The sequence below is a fragment of the Lolium rigidum genome, chromosome 6 (assembly GCF_022539505.1).
Source record: "Lolium rigidum isolate FL_2022 chromosome 6, APGP_CSIRO_Lrig_0.1, whole genome shotgun sequence".
NCBI classification, from domain to species: Eukaryota; Viridiplantae; Streptophyta; class Magnoliopsida; order Poales; family Poaceae; genus Lolium; species Lolium rigidum.
In genome coordinates, this window is record NC_061513.1 from 137,300,825 (window position 1) to 137,320,860 (window position 20,036).

The 20,036-nt window shown below is 41.6% G+C and overlaps 1 protein-coding gene across 1 annotated transcript; it reads left to right on the forward strand.

Annotated features, from left to right (window-relative positions):
* The first annotated feature begins 13,359 nt into the window (after nucleotides 1-13,359).
* LOC124660924 lies at nucleotides 13,360-19,528 on the forward strand. The gene is made up of 4 exons (XM_047198773.1): nucleotides 13,360-13,574; nucleotides 15,050-16,525; nucleotides 16,761-16,786; nucleotides 18,575-19,528. The coding sequence occupies exons 2-4, from the start codon at nucleotides 15,052-15,054 to the stop codon at nucleotides 19,292-19,294; spliced, it is 2,220 nt and encodes a 739-aa protein (XP_047054729.1). The 5' UTR covers nucleotides 13,360-13,574; nucleotides 15,050-15,051; the 3' UTR covers nucleotides 19,295-19,528.
* Nucleotides 19,529-20,036: the final 508 nt, after the last annotated feature.

Below are 20,036 nucleotides of genomic sequence, written 5' to 3' on the forward strand. Positions count from 1 at the left end.
GGGAGAGACACCTCTAGTGAACTTGTGGACCCCGGTCCATTCTTTTAATACTGAAATACAAATCTTCTGCAATACTTGTTTTACTATTTTCTCTCGCAAACAATCATCTTCCACACAATACGGTTAATCCTTTGTTACAGCAAGCCGGTGAGATTGACAACCTCACTGTTTCGTTGGGGCAAAGTACTTTGGTTGTGTTGTGCAGGTTCCACGTTGGCGCCGGAATCCCTGGTGTTGCGCCGCACTACATCCCGCCGCCATCAACCTTCAACGTGCTTCTTGGCTCCTCCTCGGTTCGATAAACCTTGGTTTCTTTCTGAGGGAAAACTTGCTGCTGTGCGCATCATACCTTCCTCTTGGGGTTGCCCAACGAACGTGTGAAATACACGCCATCAAGCTCTTTTCTCGGCGCCGTTGCCGGGGAGATCAAGACACGCTCGCAAGGGGAGTCTCCACTTCTCAATCTCTTTACTTTGTTTTTGTCTTGCTTTATTTTATTTACTACTTTGTTTGCTGCATTATATCAAAACACAAAAAAATTAGTTGCTAGTTTTACTTTATTTACTGTCTTGTTTGCTATATCAAAAACACAAAAAAATTAGTTTACTTGCATTTACTTTATCTAGTTTGTTTTATTTACTACTGCTAAAATGGCCACCCCTGAAAATACTAAGTTGTGTGACTTCACTAGCACAAATAATAATGATTTCTTATGCACACCTATTGCTCCACCTGCTACTACAGCAGAATTCTTTGAAATTAAACCCGCTTTACTGAATCTTGTTATGCGAGAGCAATTTTCCGGTGTTAGTTCGATGATGCTGCTGCCCATCTCAATAATTTTGTTGAATTGTGTGAAATGCAAAAATATAAAGATGTAGATGGTGACATTATAAAATTAAAATTGTTTCCTTTCTCATTAAGAGGAAGAGCTAAAGATTGGTTGCTATCTCTCGCCTAAGAATAGTATTGATTCATGGACTAAATGCAAGGATGCTTTTATTGGTAGATATTATCCCCCTGCTAAAATTATATCTTTGAGGAGTAGCATAATGAATTTTAAACAATTGGATAATGAACATGTTGCTCAAGCTTGGGAAAGAATGAAATCTCTGGTTAAAAATTGCCCAACCCATGGACTGACTACTTGGATGATCATCCAAACCTTCTATGCAGGACTAAATTTTTCTTCGCGGAATTTATTGGATTCAGCTGCTGGAGGTACCTTTATGTCCATCACTCTTGGTGAAGCAACAAAGCTCCTTGATAATATGATGGTTAATTACTCTGAATGGCACACTGGAAAGAGCTCCACAAGGTAAGAAGGTAAATTCTGTTGAAGAATCCTCTTCCTTGAATGATAAGGTTGATGCTATTATGTCTATGCTTGCGAATGATAGGACTAATGTTGATCCTAATAATGTTCCATTAGCTTCATTGGTTGCCCAAGAAGAACATGTTGATGTAAACTTCATTAAAAATAATAATTTCAACAACAATGCTTATCTGAACAATTCTAGTAATAACTATAGGCCATATCCTTACAATAATGGTAACGGTTATGCTAATTCTTATGGGAATTCTTACAACAATAATAGGAATACACCCCCTGGACTTGAAGCCATGCTTAAAGAATTTATTAGTACACAAACCGCCTTTAACAAATCTGTTGAGGAAAAGCTCAATAAAATTGATATTCTTGTTTCTAGAGTTGATAGTCTTGCCTCCGATGTTGATCTTTTGAAATCGAAAGTTATGCCTAATAGGGATATTGAAAATAAAATTGTTACTACAGCAAATGCCATCCAAGTTAGAATTAATGAGAATATAAGATTAATGGCTGAACTCCGTGCTAGGTGGGATAGAGAAGAAAATGAAAAACTAGCTAAAGAGGAAAATGTAGCTAAAGTTTGGACTATTACCACCACTAGCAATGCTAATGATTCACATGTTGCTGCACCTCCTACTATTAATGGTAAAATAATTGGTGTTGGCAATGCTTCTACTCCTAGTGCAAAGCGCGCAAAATTACCTAAAACTGCTAAAACTCGCTAAACCGCTCGTGATAAAACTGCTGAAATTTTTTCCAACCTTGGGGATGATAATCCCATTGCTTTAGATTGTAATGATTTAGATTTTGATGATTGCCACATCTCTGAAGTTATAAAGTTCTTACAAAAACTTGCTAAGAGTCCCAATGCTAGCGCTGTAAACTTGGCTTTCACAAAACATATTACAAATGCTCTCATAAAAGCTAGAGAAGAGAAACTAAAACTTGAAACTTCTATTCCTAGAAAGCTAGAGGATGGTTGGGAGCCCATCATTAAAATGAGAGTCAAAGATTTTGATTGTAATGCTTTATGTGATCTTGGTGCAAGTATTTCTGTTATGCCTAAAAAAGTCTATGATATGCTTGACTTGCCACCATTGAAGAACTGTTATTTGGATGTTAATCTCGCTGATAATGCTAAAAAGAAACCTTTGGGGAGAGTTGATAATGTTCATATTATGGTTAACAATAACCTTGTCCCCGTTGATTTTGTTGTCTTGGATATTGAATGCAATGCATCTTGCCCCATTATATTGGGAAGACCTTTTCTTCGAACCGTTGGTGCTACTATTGATATGAAGGAAGGTAATATTAAATATCAATTTCCTCTCAAGAAAGGTATGGAACACTTCCCTAGAAAGAGAATGAAGTTACCTTATGATTCTATTATTAGAACAAATTATGATGTTGATGCTTCATCTCTTGATGTTACTTGAGTTACACTTTCTGCGCCTAGCTGAAAGGCGTTAAAGAAAAGCGCTTATGGGAGACAACCCATGTTTTTACTACAGTATTTTTGTTTTATATTTGAGTCTTGGAAGTTGTTTACTACTGTAGCAACCTCTCCTTATCTTAGTTTTGATGTTTTGTTGTGCCAAGTAAAGTCTTTGATAGTAAAGTAAGTACTAGATTTGGATTACTGCGCAGTTCCAGCATTTCTTTGCTGTCACGAATCTGGGTCTACCTCCCTGTAGGTAGCTCAGAAAATTAAGCCAATTTACGTGCATGATCCTCAGATATGTACGCAACTTTCATTCAATTTGAGCATTTTCATTTGAGCAAGTCTGGTGGCCTAATAAAATCCATCTTTACGGACTGTTCTGTTTTGACAGATTCTGCCTTTTATTTCGCATTGCCTCTTTTGCTATGTTGGATGAATTTCTTTGATCCATTAATGTCCAGTAGCTTTATGCAATGTCCAGAAGTGTTAAGAATGATTGTGTCACCTCTGAACATGTTAATTTTTATTATGCACTAACCCTCTAATGAGTTGTTTCGAGTTTGGTGTGGAGGAAGTTTTCAAGGATCAAGAGAGGAGTATGATGCAATATGATCAAGGAGAGTGAAAGCTCTAAGCTTGGGGATGCCCCGGTGGTTCACCCCTGCATATTCTAAGAAGACTCAAGCGTTTAAGCTTGGGGATGCCCAAGGCATCCCCTTCTTCATCGACAACATTATCAGGTTCCTCCCCGAAACTATATTTTTATTCCGTCACATCTTATGCACTTTGCTTGGAGCGTCGGTTTGTTTTTGTTTTTGTTTTGTTTGAATAAAATGGATCCTAGCATTCACTTTATGGGAGAGAGACACGCTCCGTTGTAGCATATGGACAAGTATGTCCTTAGGCTCTACTCATAGTATTCATGGCGAAGTTTCTTCTTCGTTAAATTGTTATATGGTTGGAATTGGAAAATGCTACATGTAGTAACTCTAAAATGTCTTGGATAATTTGATACTTGGCAATTGTTGTGCTCATGTTTAAGCTCTTGCATCATATACTTTGCACCCATTAATGAAGAAACACTTAGAGCTTGCTAATTTGGTTTGCATATTTGGTTTCTCTAGAGTCTAGATAACATCTAGTATTGAGTTTTGAACAACAAGGAAGACGGTGTAGAGTCTTATAATGTTTACAATATGTCTTTTATGTGAGTTTTGCTGCACCGTTCATCCTTGTGTTTGTTTCAAATAACCTTGCTAGCCTAAACCTTGTATCGAGAGGGAATACTTCTCATGCATCCAAAATCCTTGAGCCAACCACTATGCCATTTGTGTCCACCATACCTACCTACTACATGGTATTTATCCGCCATTCCAAAGTAAATTGCTTGAGTGCTACCTTTAAAATTCCATCATTCACCTTTGCAATATATAGCTCATGGGACAAATAGCTTAAAAACTATTGTGGTATTGAATATGTACTTATGCACTTTATCTCTTATTAAGTTGCTTGTTGTGCGATAACCATGTTTCTGGGACGCCATCAACTATTCTTTGTTGAATATCATGTGAGTTGCTATGCATGTCCGTCTTGTCCGAAGTAAGAGAGATCTACCACCTTCATGGTTGGAGCATGCATATTGTTAGAGAAGAACTTTGGGCCGCTAACTAAAGCCATGATTCATGGTGGAAGTTTCAGCTTTGGACATATATCCTCAATCTCATATGAGAATAATAATTGTTGCCACATGCTTATGCATTAAAGAGGAGTCCATTATCTCGTTGTCCATGTTGTCCCTGTATGGATGTCTAAGTTGAGAATAATCAAAAGCGAGAAATCCAAAATGCGAGCTTTCTCCTTAGACCTTTGTACAAGCGGCATGGAGGTACCCCATTGTGACACTTGGTTAAAACATGTGCATTGCAAAGATCCGGTAGTCCAAGCTAATTAGGACAAGGTGCGGGCACTATTAGTATACTATGCATGAGGCTTGCAACTTGTAAGATATAATTTACATAACTCATATGCTTTATTACTACCGTTGACAAAATTGTTTCATGTTTTCAAAATAAAAGCTCTAGCACAAATATAGCAATCGATGCTTTCCTCTTTGAAGGACCATTCTCTTTACTTTTATGTTGAGTCAGCTCACCTATCTCTCTCCACCTCAAGAAGCAAACACTTGTGTGAACTGTGCATTGATTCCTACATACTTGCATATTGTACTTGTTATATTACTCTATGTTGACAATTATCCATGAGATATACATGTTACAAGTTGAAAGCAACCGCTGAAACTTAATCTTCCTTTGTGTTGCTTCAATACCTTTACTTTGATTTATTGCTTTATGAGTTAACTCTTATGCAAGACTTATTGATGCTTGTCTTGAAGTACTATTCATGAAAAGTCTTTGCTTTATGATTCACTTGTTTACTCATGTCATTACCATTGTTTTGATCGCTGCATTCATTACATATGTTTACAAATAGTATGATCAAGGTTATGATGGCATGTCACTTCGTAAATTATCTTTGTTATCGTTTTACTCGCTCGGGACGAGCAGTAACTAAGCTTGGGGATGCTTGATACGCCTCCGACGTATCGATAATTTCTTATGTTCCATGCCATATTATTGATGATACCTACATGTTTTATGCACACTTTATGTCATATTCGTGCATTTTCCGGAACTAACCTATTAACAAGATGCCGAAGTGCCGCTTGTCTGTTTTCTTCGTTTTTGGTTTCGTAAATCCTAGTAACGAAATATTCTCGGAATTGGACGAAATCAAGACCCGTGGGCCTATTTTGCCACGAACCTTCCGGAAGACCGAAGAGGATACGAAGTGGGGCCACGAGGCGCCGCCACCATAGGGCCGCGCGGCCGAGGGGGCCCGCGCCGCCCTATGGTGTGGGCCCCTCGTCAGCCCTCCGACTCCGCCCTTCCGCCTACTTAAAGCCTCCGTCGCGAAACCCCTGAGGCGAAAAACCACGATACGGAAAACCTTACTGAGACGCCGCCGCCGCCAATCCCATCTCGGGGGATTCTGGAGATCTCCTCCGGCACCCTGCCGGAGAGGGGATTCATCTCCCGGAGGACTCTACACCGCCATGGTCGCCTCCGGAGTGATGAGTGAGTAGTTCACCCCCGGACTATGGGTCCATAGCAGTAGCTAGATGGTTGTCTTCTCCTCATTGTGCTTCATTGTTGGATCTTGTGAGCTGCCTAACATGATCAAGATCATCTATATGTAATACTCTATGTTGTGTTTGTCGGGATCCGATGGATAGAGAATACCATGTTATGTTAATTATCAAGTTATTACATATGTGTTGTTTATGATCTTGCATGCTCTCCGTTATTAGTAGAGGCTCTGGCCAAGTTTTTGCTCCTAACTCCAAGAGGGAGTATTTATGATCGATAGTGGGTTCATGCCTCGCATTGACACTCGGGACAATGGATGAAAGTTCTAAGGTTGTGTTGTGTTGTTGCCACTAGGGATAAAACATTGGCGCTATGTCCGAGGATGTAGTTGTTGATTACATTACGCACCATACTTAATGCAATTGTCTCGTTGCTTTGCAACTTAATACTGGAGGGGGTTCGGACGATAACCCGAAGGTGGACTTTTTAGGCATAGATGCAGCTGGATGGCGGTCTATGTACTTTGTCGTAATGCCCAATTAAATCTCACTATACTTATCATGACATGTATGTGCATTGTTATGCCCTCTCTATTTGTCAATTGCCCGACTGTAATTTGTTCACCCAACATGCTTTTATCTTATGGGAGAGACACCTCTAGTGAACTGTGGACCCCGGTCCATTCTTTTATACTCGAAATACAAATCTGTCGCAATACTTGTTTTATCGTTTTCTCTGCAAACAATCATCTTCCACACAATACGGTTAATCCTTTGTTACAGCAAGCCGGTGAGATTGACAACCTCACCGTTTCGTTGGGGCAAAGTACTTTGGTTGTGTTGTGCAGGTTCCACGTTGGCGCCGGAATCTCCGGTGTTGCGCCGCACTACATCCCGCCGCCATCAACCTTCAACGTGCTTCTTGGCTCCTCCTGGTTCGATAAACCTTGGTTTCTTTCTGAGGGAAAACTTGCTGCTGTGCGCATCATACCTTCCTCTTGGGGTTCCCAACGAACGTGTGAGTTACACGCCATCAGGGAGCACTCGCAAGACTTCGTCAAGCAAGCACAATCAAGAAAGGTGTTCCATCTTGTTGCGATCAAGAGCTTCATCATCTAGCTCAAGTGGAATGTGCAAGGTTAAGTTTTTCTCTTGGTAGGGTTTCTCTCTTACCGGTCTTGTGGTTTAGTTGGGATACCGGTTTATAGGTTAGTTGTCGTACTATCAAGAGGCCCTCGAGTGAGTAACTCTATCTTATCATTGGGGTGAGCTCAAACCTTTGCATCCTTCATCATCTTTATTGGTTGTTATTTGTATCTTATCTATGTAGTGCTTTAGAGCTTGTGGTTATTTTCATGACAAGCTCTAGCTCATCAAAAATTGATTCCGCATGTATCTCTTGTTGCGTTTTCGAGCTTGGTGATTTTCTCGGTTTTCTCGTATTGAGAGGTTGCACCTCTAAAATTCGTAGAAAATCACCCCCATTTGTTTCCATATTTTCTTGGTTTCTCGTATGAGAGGTTGCCCCAATTCTGCCTGGGCGTTCGGTCTGTTCGGTTTGCTCGGTCTGGTCTATTCGGTCTTCAAAAATTTCGGTCATCCAAAAATGTACCCAAAATACCTTCGGTCTTTTCGGTCTTTCTGTATTCGGTCTTCGGTCTTTTCGGTCCGGTCTTCGGTCATGACCATATAGACCAAATAGAGAAAATATGGCACATATATATAAGAAATAGAAGCACAACATGGTGATTATTTCAGCCATTTCAGTTCGCATTTTGTAGCATAGCAAAAAGTAAGCACAACATGGCAGCACATGTTTCCAAACTTCTCATTTTGCTACCATTGATTTCCTTAATTTGACAGGTTCATCATCATCTTCAATTTGAATCACCCCTGCATCTTCCTTTTTCAGCGAAGCTTCCACTCCTCCAGCTACTGTTTCATTTGCTTCTGCATCCGCAAGGGCAAGCTCACGTGCATTCAGCTCATTCTCATGAAGATATTGTCTCAGCTCATGTTCAGATTCGGATGTCATCTACAAACAGACAATGACAAGTACATCTCGGTAGAAAAATACACAACTAATCAGCAAAATTAAACAGGAAAATTAGTCCAAAAAATATGTCACAATTCTTCAGCAATCTGCAACTATCTTTTAAACCGGTCTAACACTAGCAGATGCAGAGCAGTCTAACTACAACAGCCTAACCCTAGCACTATATTTTACAGAAGTCCAACACAACATTAGCTAATGAAGAAACATGACATAAATACGTTCAGAACATGATAATGGAGCTCACAATACCAAGATCTACAACTATATTTTATAGCAGTATAGCACTAGAAGATGCAGAGCAGTCTCACAGAGAAGATTAGAACAATATTAGAGGCACATGAAGTTTCTTTCTTTACCGTGACTCTGGCCAAGTCGCTGGTTTCGAGTAGCGCGGATTCAAGACTTCAACTGGTTGGTATTCTGGTGGCGTTGAGGCTGTTGAGGCTGCCGGCGTTGCAGATCGGACGTCGGCGCGGCGTATTTGGCCGGAACTACGACGTGGTCCATCCTGGTGAGGCGCCGACGCGGGGTTGGAGATGGGGCGGGGATAGAGATGCTGCTGGGGCGGCCGGAGGGTGGCGGCGAGGTGGTGTGGCGGTGGCGCTTGCTTGCAGGAGACAAGGTTGGGGATGAGTCACGGTACTAGAAGCTAGTGGGCTGGATCCTAATCAGGTGTAGAGGTAGAAATACGTGCCTAAGGGCCTTCGTGATGGGCCATTGGGGTTAAACTTCGGTCATACCGGTCAGTTCGGTCATTTGGAGATGGTGACCGAATCCACCGAATTTAATTCGGTCTCTCAGCTTTGAAGACCGAGAGGTGACCGAAGACCAAATTTTCTGTCTATACGGTTTTTGGTTTCGGTCTATATGGGTTCGGTCTTCGGTCTCGTTTTTTTGTGCCGGCCAGAGCCCCAATGCCGAAGTGAAAGTTCAGAGATGGTAAACCTAGAGGGGGGGTGAATAGGTTTCTACAAATTTTAATTCTTTCTTTGCAATATTAGGCTTTGCGGAATATAAAGGTGAGCCTAATGCAAACTAGGTGAGTCACCCTATATGATGATACAAGTAACTCGAGCACGAAGGCTCTCACAGGCAGATATATCACAAGTAAGAGTTCGGTTAGAAATAACCGATAGCACGCAGAGACAAAGGTTTGTTCCCGTGTTCCCTTTCTTTGCAAGAAGGTACGTCACGTTTGGAGAGGTGGGGATCCCACGAAGGATTTCCCCAATGCCACAAAGGCTCACATTCTTCTCTTGAGCCTATCCCACGAAGGAATAGCTCTTCTCACTTGTGGTAGACTTTGAGGTAGCCTCCAAACCTTCACAATCTTGTCAGGAGCAAATCCACGTACCTGGATGCTTCTGCACCTCTTTGCCCACATAGGGTTCCCAAGGAACCTTAGAGAGCAGGTATCTTGATGAATACAAGGGGGAACAAGATTTGGCTCGGTGGAACTATAGATCAGGGCCTCCTCTATATTTCCCCCGAAGGGATTCGAGTTTGGGTGGAGGAGGAGGGAGATATGAGGCTTTTGGTGTTTCTATCAATGGAGTATGAGAGAGAGAGCTCAAGAACAGTTTGTAATATAGTGCCTAAGTGTTCTGAGCCAGGTGAAGGGGTATTTATATGGTCCCACGAAATCCAGCTGTTGCAACTTGTCCAGCTCAACAAACCGTCGTGGAGGCCGGTCAACCGGGCCTAGGACCGGGCCATCCGGCGCAGGGGCCGGTCCAACCGGGCCACAGGCCGGACCATCCGGTCCATACAGGACATGGCGCCGGGCCGTGACCGGGGCGGATCGGGGACATACAGAACATGTCCCCGGTTGTCACCGGAGTAGGAGCCGGTCTGCGCCGGGGAGGCCGGTCCATAGGCCGGCGTGACCGGGCGTGAGGCCGAACCATATGCCGAGCCAGCACCGGACAAAGGTGGAGACTCCCCTGGATAGAGCCCTGATACGGCACATCCTACGCCCGATGATACATATACACAAGTTGCTGCTTTGGGGGAAATAATGGATAAGGGTAAAATACCCTTACAGGGAGACTCCAGAAAAGACTCTGGACCCCTATGCCTCACGTTCGGGGACTCCTGGCCTGACCGGAGACTATGGGCCAGAGACTCCAGTGTCGAAATGCCTAGGGCCGGAGACTCCAGTATCTGACACCGGAGTCTCCGTTCTAAGTGAATCGACAGACCGGAGACTCTGGTGTTGACATGGAGACTCCGACCTTAGTCGGTCTGCAACGACTCTATTTTGTGAAGGACTATATAAAGCATTCTTCTTCCCCAAAATCTGGTTGCTTCTCTTGCTCTCTCTCTCTCTCTCTCTCTCTCTCTCCCTCCTCCATTGCTAACCTTGAGAAGCTTTCCTATATCTCAATCCCTCCATGATTCTTACCCCTTCTGAGAGAAAATAGAGAGGAGATCCAGATCTACATTTCTATGTACCAATCAAATCCCTCTCTTTTTGAGGGGAATCCTCTAGATCTAGATCTTAGAGTAATTTGGTGTTCCTCCTTTGTTCTTCCTCTCTTATTTCCCCAATAGCTTTAGTAGCTTTGTTGGAATTTGAGAGTGAAGGATTTGAACATCTTAGTGGTGTTCTTGTCATTGCATTTGGTGCATTGGTTTGAGTTCTCCCAGTGATATGTGGAGGTGAAAGTTCGTGAGATATTCACTTCGGGAGTTTGTACCTCTTGGGTCTTTGTGTTGTAATTGGTGCCCAAGAGGCAATAATAAAGGATATTTATTATCATCAATTCATGTTCATGATATTATTTGTTCACCATGCTTGTTTGTATTATTCGGAAACATAATACTTGTGTGGAGAAACAAATGAAGTGTCCCTAGTATGCCTCTATACTAGTTCGTTAAGTGTTGGTTATTGGTTTCCTTAACCATGGACATGGTGTCACTTATTAGCGAGGTCATATTATTAAGTTGAATAATATGATGGACTTGACCTAACCAAAGCGTAGCAATTGATCGTGTTGCATAGTTCCAATTGCGAAGCTTTTTCATTGCCATCTATACTATTCCTTTGACCATGAGATTATACAACTCCCAGGTATCGAAAGAATGCATAGCTTGTTGCAAGGTCACTTTGTAGTTGGGTGATTATAAAGCTATCTCACATGTGTTCAATAAGATACTTGTTGGGTTGTATGTTATCAAGAGTGAGATTGTCCATCCAAGTAACGGAAATATATTCTATGGGCCCTCTCGGTAATACACACTCTACCATTTGCAAACAGTGACTAGGTCACGAGAGGGTGTGGTATTACAACGAGAAAAGAATGCTTACTAGTAACGATATAAGAACAAGGTATAAACATACCGACGACCAAATCTCGGGTAACTACGATATCGCGGGACATGGGAATTATATATGTATGACATAAGTGGTTCACTCGATGAGATCATCGTTGAATATATGGGGGTTATTATGGATCTCCGGATCCCTCTATTAACCATTGGCTATGAATGTAGTCATGTCCACATATTCGTGAACCTGTAGGATCACACACTTAAGGTACAATATCGCTAGGGTAAGAGAGATATTTCGTGCGATGTTTTCGGAGTCTCGAATAGTCAATTTAAAATCATTGTTTACTTCTTAATTGATGATGACTAGTTGATAAAATTGGATTTTTTTTGCTCAAGCAGTGATATTGTTTTTATAAGCAAAGAAACTTCAGATAGGTTTCTCTGATTTAACTACACATCATTCAACATATCACCCAATACTGGGGCGAAGCTAGGCCACCAGTAGGGTGGCTTAGGGCACGGGGACGACGACTGGGCTGCACTAGAACACTCTATCACACATTAGCTACTAGAAGGTGGCCACATGCATGGCTTGCGCGCATGTTCTTCCTTCACCACTGTAGATATATTTGATACGGATAAGACAAAGGTACACAAACTCAATATCCAATATTTTAAACGTTATGTGACTATACATGGGCATTTTTTTTAGCCATATTAGGCTTCAAGTCGGGCCGAGAAAAGTTCAATGCTAAATACCTAGGCCTGACCGTCATGCCTAAGCCTAAGCCCAACCCAAGTATGCCGGGCCTCTTCCTTAAATTGCCAAAATGCAAAGCCTAGGCAGGGCCCAGCCATCGGGCCTAAATCTCTAGCCCACCCTGATCCAGGTGTTATCAGGCCCGGCCTGGGACCCATGACCAACTATATATATGTGACTGTGTGTTTAGGGTTCCTTTGAACATATACCTAAACTTGTTTATAAAAAAATAAGAGTAACAAAAGTTGGCCGGGTAGCTCCGAGGCAAAACCTAGCGCTAGCAGAGTGGGAGCTAACAGCTAAGGATGACAATTTACCAACGGGTATGGATACCCCGAATAACGTACACGCATGGGGATGGTATCAGTGCACTTTTATGCCCACGAGTAGTACTTATACCCTACCATTAAGTCATGTCTAGGGCACGGGTATAACCTTGTACACGCGGGTATACTCATACCCTACCCGTTTATTATCGTTTTTTCATGTGACACATAGTCTTGTTAACTTGTTAATTTATGAGTTAGAACATGATACTATAATTTCTACATTTCGATAATTATTATGTACTCAACTACATGTTATTAGGTTGAGACAATTAATTTTTTAAATCAGATTTGCATCGAGAGATATAAAATTATGAATAGCATGTGTACTATTTGATCTACCCGCTAGGTGTCGTGGGTAGGGGTATCCTATGGGTATGGGTATGGGTAAATTGTATACCCATGGCTACGGACATGGATAAAAGTTTATACCAACTATGTAAATATGGTATTTTTTCCTATTTTAAATATATCTATATTAGCGTCAAGTAATATGGATCGGGGTATGTTCTTATATTGCTCTACATTGCGTGTATCCTACCCATTGCAGTCGGAGCCACGTAGCTGGGCAGATAGATTGGGGCGAGTACGTGTCATGCAAAAATATCTCCGCCATATCTGCGTGGGGCGTAGAAAAAGCGCAAAGCGCGCCGAGATATTTTTGTTTTGACCAGCTGGCTCGAAAAAACAAAGAGCCTACCCGCCTCCGTTACTTGGCTGAGAGGCTGCTACGTCACCCCGGCCGTTCTCCGCTTCACTCCTCTCCCCGCCTCCTCCGCCTTTAATGGCGACAAGACGCGGCCGGATACATACCAACCACAGTCCCTCCCCATCCTCTTTCCTCTAATCCGGAGCCAGCAGCAAGGGAGGGAGGAGGAATCAATCCCTCGAGGAAAATTCGCTCCACCCACACGTTCTTATTCGGCGATTGGGACGGCGATGCCCGCGGCCGGAAAGGAGTGGCCGAGCGCCCGGGGCTGAGCGCTCGCTGCCTGTGGCGCAAGTGGTTGATTGACGGACAGGTGCCGCCGCCGCCGCCGCGAATTGCTTCCTTGGGCTCTTTTAAGCCTCTCCGCGTTCTTCTGGAACCAGGAGCCCCGAGCGAACGGCTCTGGTTTTGTTTTGCCGGGGTTTCTTGGTTCTTGGCCGGCTTCTTCTCGCCGGAGTTTGGTGGTTTCTGAGCTCGGCGTGGAGGCGCTCTGATCTGGTTCTATCCGGAGAAACCAAGCCAGCGGTTGCTGAGGTAACTCCATATTCCCTCTTGAATGGTTATGTGTCCATATTTAACTTGGTTTATGGGCTGCTGTTTCTTCTTCCATTTTTTGTTGGGGTGGTTGTGCAATTTGCTTTGTCAAATGCTTACGACAGTACAGTAAAAAAAGAGAGGGTGTAACCTTCTTTAATTGCTATTATTATCCCGCTTCGTGCAATATGGAAGACGTTCTCCTCCTAGGCTCTACTCTGGAGACTTCTTGTTGAGTAGCAAGAAATTTCGTGAGCTTACTCTTGGGAAAATTAATGAAAGATTAGTCAAACAAGCTTACATGTTTCAGTTCAGCTATTCACATGGTTGTGGTTGCACCTTAGTATATATAAGCTAGCCCCTCCATAATTCGTTGAAGCTTGCATCTCACTGAATTCTGCCATGTGTATTTTGACTATTTTCTTTTGCGATGTTTATCATGTGTTGTTTGCAACGTTGATACCTGATAGATCTTACAAAAAAAAAAAAACACTACATGTCTACGTAGTTAAATACTACTGCATTTACTTAGTCGTCCTCCGTTTTAAGTTTTCCCATAAACTCATGATTCACTTAAACAGGATAATGCCCCTATAATCTGTATTTATGCTTGTATTTTCTGCTCCTGACTGCTTTTTATTGTTTCTAGTCCTTGCTTCACAAGTTGGTTAGTAAGTATGTCGTGCAAAGTACCTTTTAGTGTACCGATATTGTGCAGTGCCATGAATGAACAGTGTAAAATGGATATTAAGTACTGTAGACTATAACAGAGTTTCATGACTTGACGTTCTGACTTCATAGAATGGGATAAAAAAGGACAATATCAGAATGAGCTTGTTAAGATCGTTAGAGGGTAATACTTGAATTCCGGGAAGGTTGTAAGACATGTCTAGTGACTTGGCGGAGCCAGCAGGGTGAAAGGGTGGGGCAGGCCCCAACTAAGATTTGGCCCAACCCATATGTTTTCTATAGAAAATAAGAAAAAAAAACATTAAAAAAATCCCAGCCCAAGTTAGGTCTGCCCCAACGTAGCAAAATGGGCTGGATTCACCACTGACTTAGTGCCATCAATGTAATTAACATCTATTGCACTGTAGAAAACTTTGGTACTTCCATAGGTTTATGCTAAATGGGTTGATTTGAAGTTTGAACTACCGAGCCTATACTTCGTCATTGAATGTTCCTTGTGAAATGTGAAAGAAAATCACATTTGCATGCATCAACGTATGCAAACTTTAAGAGCTATTGTTGTCATCCAGCCCTTTCTGTATTTATTTTTCTGTTAAAAATGCCATGGTATCTGATTAACTGTTTTGATACGCGGTGTTTTCAGCATGTGATGTGATAGTTTCTTTGGGCATTAGGGCATAGACATTGCTTTTTTTTACAACACTTCACCCAATGAATTACTTCCATTCTTTCCCTGTTTCCTGCCAAAGTTTCAGCCAATTTTCTTAAGCCGAACTGCATTCCAGTCATGTCAGGTGGTGCTTCTAAAAGATTTCGTGAGAAGGAAGATTTTGAACTTCTGCTGAGCAAAAGTGACATCAGAGAATCATCTTACCGCAAACACTCTCTGTGGATGGCACACTGGACCAGAGATGGCATCAGCGCAGAACCTCAAAATGGCAAGAGTTGTAGTCCTTTCGAGGAAATGGATGATGTCAGATATGCAAAAGATTGTGGAAATTTACCTTTTGAACTCATGAAAGCTAGGGTGGCTGAAAGGTTCATGGTGGGAGTTAGCCATGGAGGTGCCTCTTCTGGGAATACACAACAATTCAGTTCTAATATGTGGGGTGTAGCTCATGATGTTTGCCAAGTTCAATGCAAGAATACTGACCAGTTTGGTAGGCCTTTCGAAAGTTCTGTGGTGCAGAAAAATATGAACTTATATGCTGCTAAGACAGTGGTATCAGACAGATTTTCTTCACATAAGCCTTCAGATTTATCTGTGGATTCTCCTAAACTTTTGAGTTCTGACAATCTGAGTTCAGAATGGAGTCATTTTCCTATGTTTGCAATTAATAGGAAAATTGACAGTATACTTAACCCAAGACGGTCTGTTCTTGCTACGTCATCTGATAAGATTTTTGTTCCACAAAATAGTTTGAAGCCAAACATGTCTGCATCTAATGTGATGGCATTTTCATCAAAGGAATATCAGTTTCACACACACCAAGTAACTGATGAAAATGCGGTTCACAGCAAATCTGCAGGAGTCGTCCTATCTCACCTAGGTCATCACATCGGCCTTGATTCTGACCACGCAGGAACAAAACTGAAAGGACATTTGTCAAATGAAGAATCATGCTCTTGCAGTAAGGATGAAACCAACTCATCATGTTCATTATTAGCAGACAAGCTCCCTTGTAGTCCTTCAAAGGGGTCACCTTATTGGTCTAGCAAGAACAAAGGCATGTTTTCAGCAAGCAGAAAAGAGAATGAAACTGTTGATTCTTTATTGGAAAATAAGTTTGAAGAATGCCAAAATCAACACAATTTTGAGGAAATACCATTGCATGAGCCAGCTCTCGCTAGAGAATACCAGATGAACTCAGTAAATACTTCTTCCATTGGCAAGGGCATTGATGTGAACATTAATGGCCATGGTGAACAACAACACCCCAGTACACGCAGAATGGATTCTGCTACGGATTGGACACAGTTCTCCAGGTTACCGGATACAGCTGAAAATACACTGAGAATGAAGAGCAAAGTCGAAGCACTGGTTTGTAGAAAACCGCCAAAGCAAAAATTGACACATAACAAACAGAAAGGTTCCTGCTTATTTGAAATGTTAACACTGCCCTCTGAATCATATGTGGCAAGCTCGAAAGATAATTCTCGCAGTAACTTGGGCAAATGTTTATCGGAAACACAGAAGCAGTTCTCAACTAAAACTGATACATTGTATAGCGATACTCATCATGCATCAAAATCCACAGCAGGTGAGATGGTTATGAGATAATCTAGTATAACTTAAGACTTATTTCTGGACTTCTGGTAGTGGTACACCTGGATGGCAGAACTTCCCTGAGTTATCAGGTTGTTTTTGTCAAAAGGTGCAACTTGATAATCTAAATAAAAGAAAAGAGAAAAGATGCATTATTGTTTGGATGCTATATATCTTGCACTAGCTGTGCTCATTATAATATTACTAATATGTTCGTTCTGGCTTTGTAGGGTTTGCTTCAACATCAATACAGAAGGTATTAGCATTCTACTTTGCTCTTTTTTAAGACTTTGCTCTATTGTTAATTTACTACTACTTCTGTTCCGAATTAGAAGATGTTCTACCTTTTTCTGAATCGTATGTATCTAGACGCACTTCAGCGTGTTTCAGTCAGTATGTAGTCCACATTGAAAAATCCAAAACTTCTTATAATTCGGAACAGAGGGTGTATATCTGGATGCAACCAAAGGAGAGTTTAGGTGCTCAGAAAATATGGAAGGCATTTCTGTGGTCATGGGATCATGACACATTATTTACTAGTATATTCTTGTATGGAAGCATACAACATCATAAGCCATAACAGATGGGGCTTGCAATGAGACACATCACACGTAAATACATCAAAAAGCTCACTCTCAACCCTTGCAGAAGTTCACTTCTCTATCTTGGACTCCGTAATGGGTTGTTTCATACCTGGAACTAATGAATCCATTTACTTTACTCCCTTAGGCTCATCCCAGGCGGTTTCGAGGCTGACTTGGATAACAAATGAGCACCAAATGGTATAGAAATTTTTTGGGAAACAAAGTAGAGACCAAGGAAATCGAAAAATGTAAAAGATCGGAAAAACATAAAAATAAAAATAGTTGGGGAAAAGAGAACTAGAAATTTCTGTTTTCTTAGAAAATATGCGAAAAAAGAAAATTGGGGAAGATAAATAAGTAAAGAAATAGAAAATCTGAAAATTCTGATTTTTGAAACATTCCAGATTAAAAACAACTGGTTTCAGAGTTCAAGGAAAGGTGAACTTCTGAAAGAATATCAGGTTGAAAAGTGTAGTTTTTCTTATAAAAATGAACCTTTCACACTGTCCTTTGGCATTGAGGTGGATTATGATAATCCTGTTTGGCCAACCAGATTTTGCCTATTTATGTGTTTGTTTGGCCCATTTTTGCGAGTGCAGCGAAATGGTGGACGGGCTCCAACCTAGCCCATTTTCAAAACTTCTAAAAATTCGAATTTAAATTTCGAAAAATAAAAAACAATACTGGGAAGTACTTATCTACCCCTGTGTAAATTATCATTACGAAAAACATTGTATTTTAGCGTCAGCAAAAATGAAAATTATGCAGATGTGGGGTTGTGAACAGTGTGAAATTCGAACCTTCTAAATTTCATCTGATTTGTCTTTTTTGCCGAGCCCAAAATAGAAGATATTTCACATTGAAAATTTGCACCCTCGGAGTGTACATAGTTTCCTACATCCACATATTTTTTTCCCGGATTTTTGTAGAACTTTGAAATGTTGAAAATGTTCACGTAAAGGGCTCCGTGTCGGATGAGCTCCTTTTGGGGTTTTCGCTATTTTTTCCTCGTTTTGAACAGTATAAAATAAGCACAACATAGCATAGTTCAGCAACTACAAACTAAGTGAAAATCAACATGCTGCAAAAGATTTCTGCCTTAAGACAGTGTAACTTTGCTTGCTTATGTGCGAATTGATTAGATTATAATCCTCAGAGTTCAAATAACAAATACTTCCTTGTGAGACTTACCTGTTGAATTGATTCAGTGGCTGAACTGAAAGTCTCTGGCCTTGGGTGGAATCATTTCTACTCCAGAACTTTGTTTGCCAAATTTGCGGTTATGATCATATATGCTGAAGGAATATAATCGTTTATTGAATTGAGTATATTCCTGCTCATTCAACATTTCTTCTACATTTGACCTTTGCGAATCCTGGAACTATAATAGTTAATTTTTGGTATCAGAATATGGAAAGCTCATTACTAATGTTTAGACTGAACTAACAATTGTTCCACAGGACCATGGTTGTCTAGACTCAGCAAAAACTGAACGGTTAGTGTCGTCGTCAACTAAAAGAGAATCAAGCTGCTGTGAAGGAAATGAAACAGTCAACGTGAGTTCAGAGCATCAAAACTCTTATTCCAAGGCAACTTGCACGAGTAAGCAAGAATGGAGCATACCAAAAACATCGAGCATGAATCTAGATCTAGTTCTTTTTCAGATAAGCAGGATGAGAAATCCAATTTCCAAGGCTCTAACTGAGTCACCAGTATGCTCGGATCCAAGTGACAAGTGGCTCAAACGCCTGAAACGTGATGTTTCAGATCCTCATGTTCCTTGTTCCAAGAGACCAAAGTCTGGAGACAGTCCAACTCCTGGAGGAGCATGTACCATGTATAGTCAAGAGCTTGATTACAAGATGGATAGTACTCATACGATCAAACATGTGAAGGAGGACCAACTGATGGACCAACAAAACAAAGATGGGTCTTCTATTTCAGCAAAGAATCTTAATCATTGGATAGGGAGGTGGTGCCAAGGTGGCACCCCTAATTTTCATGGAAGTTTGAGTCTAGGGAAGCAATCGCGCAAGTCTAACACGCCACCTGATTGTCTTGAAGGCCAGTTTCCAAGCATCGCAGCGATGGCTATGATGGGGCGTGTAATGAACAAGCTTCGCCCATGTGAACTTGAGAAGAAGGGTCCTTCTGTAGTCTGGAAGACAGAGGGGTTGTGAAATTTGCAAACTGCCTACCCGGATGTATTCATGCTGGCCATCGGCTGTTGGCTAAAATCTGCAGTCAGGAGATAAATTGCTGCACTGATCGCAGTGTATATGATTGTCGGCTCATAGAGAAAAAAAGATCACAGTGTGAATATCATTTTCAACGAGAAAAATGTGTGTGGTTTTTATTGATCACATAGCGTCACAGATTCATGAATTAATTGCCCAAAGGTCTTGGGATTGATAGCATTTTGCGTCTTCTGAAGGGTACCCTATTTGTGTACCGTAACGAAACTGGTTTTCACGACTGAAAATGGTCGTGCGCTTGTCAGTTGTTGCATTTCATTTTCATTTTACTCGAATTCGAGTTGGGTTGTGCTTTAGAGCATCTCCACTCGTTCCTCCCATAGGCTCCGACGGTACCTATTTTTGGTCTATATGGAGGGGCTCCGGCGCTAAACACAAAATGGGAGCCAGTCGGCCCCTAGCTGTGACCCCATACAAATGATGTACATTTTAAATAAAATTATTTTTATTCCATTATTTAGATAAAAGACTAGTCATACCTATATCTAGGCCTATAATACATGTACTCGTAGTCGCCATCGTTATCGTCGGAGTAGCTATCGTCGTCGCTAGCCGGGCGCGGCTTGAACCTACGAGGCGGCGGTGGTGGTTGCATCCGCATAGGCTGTGATGGTGCACACGGCGGGGACAGATGGCCGCATGGACTACAACCTAGGCTGTCACCGCC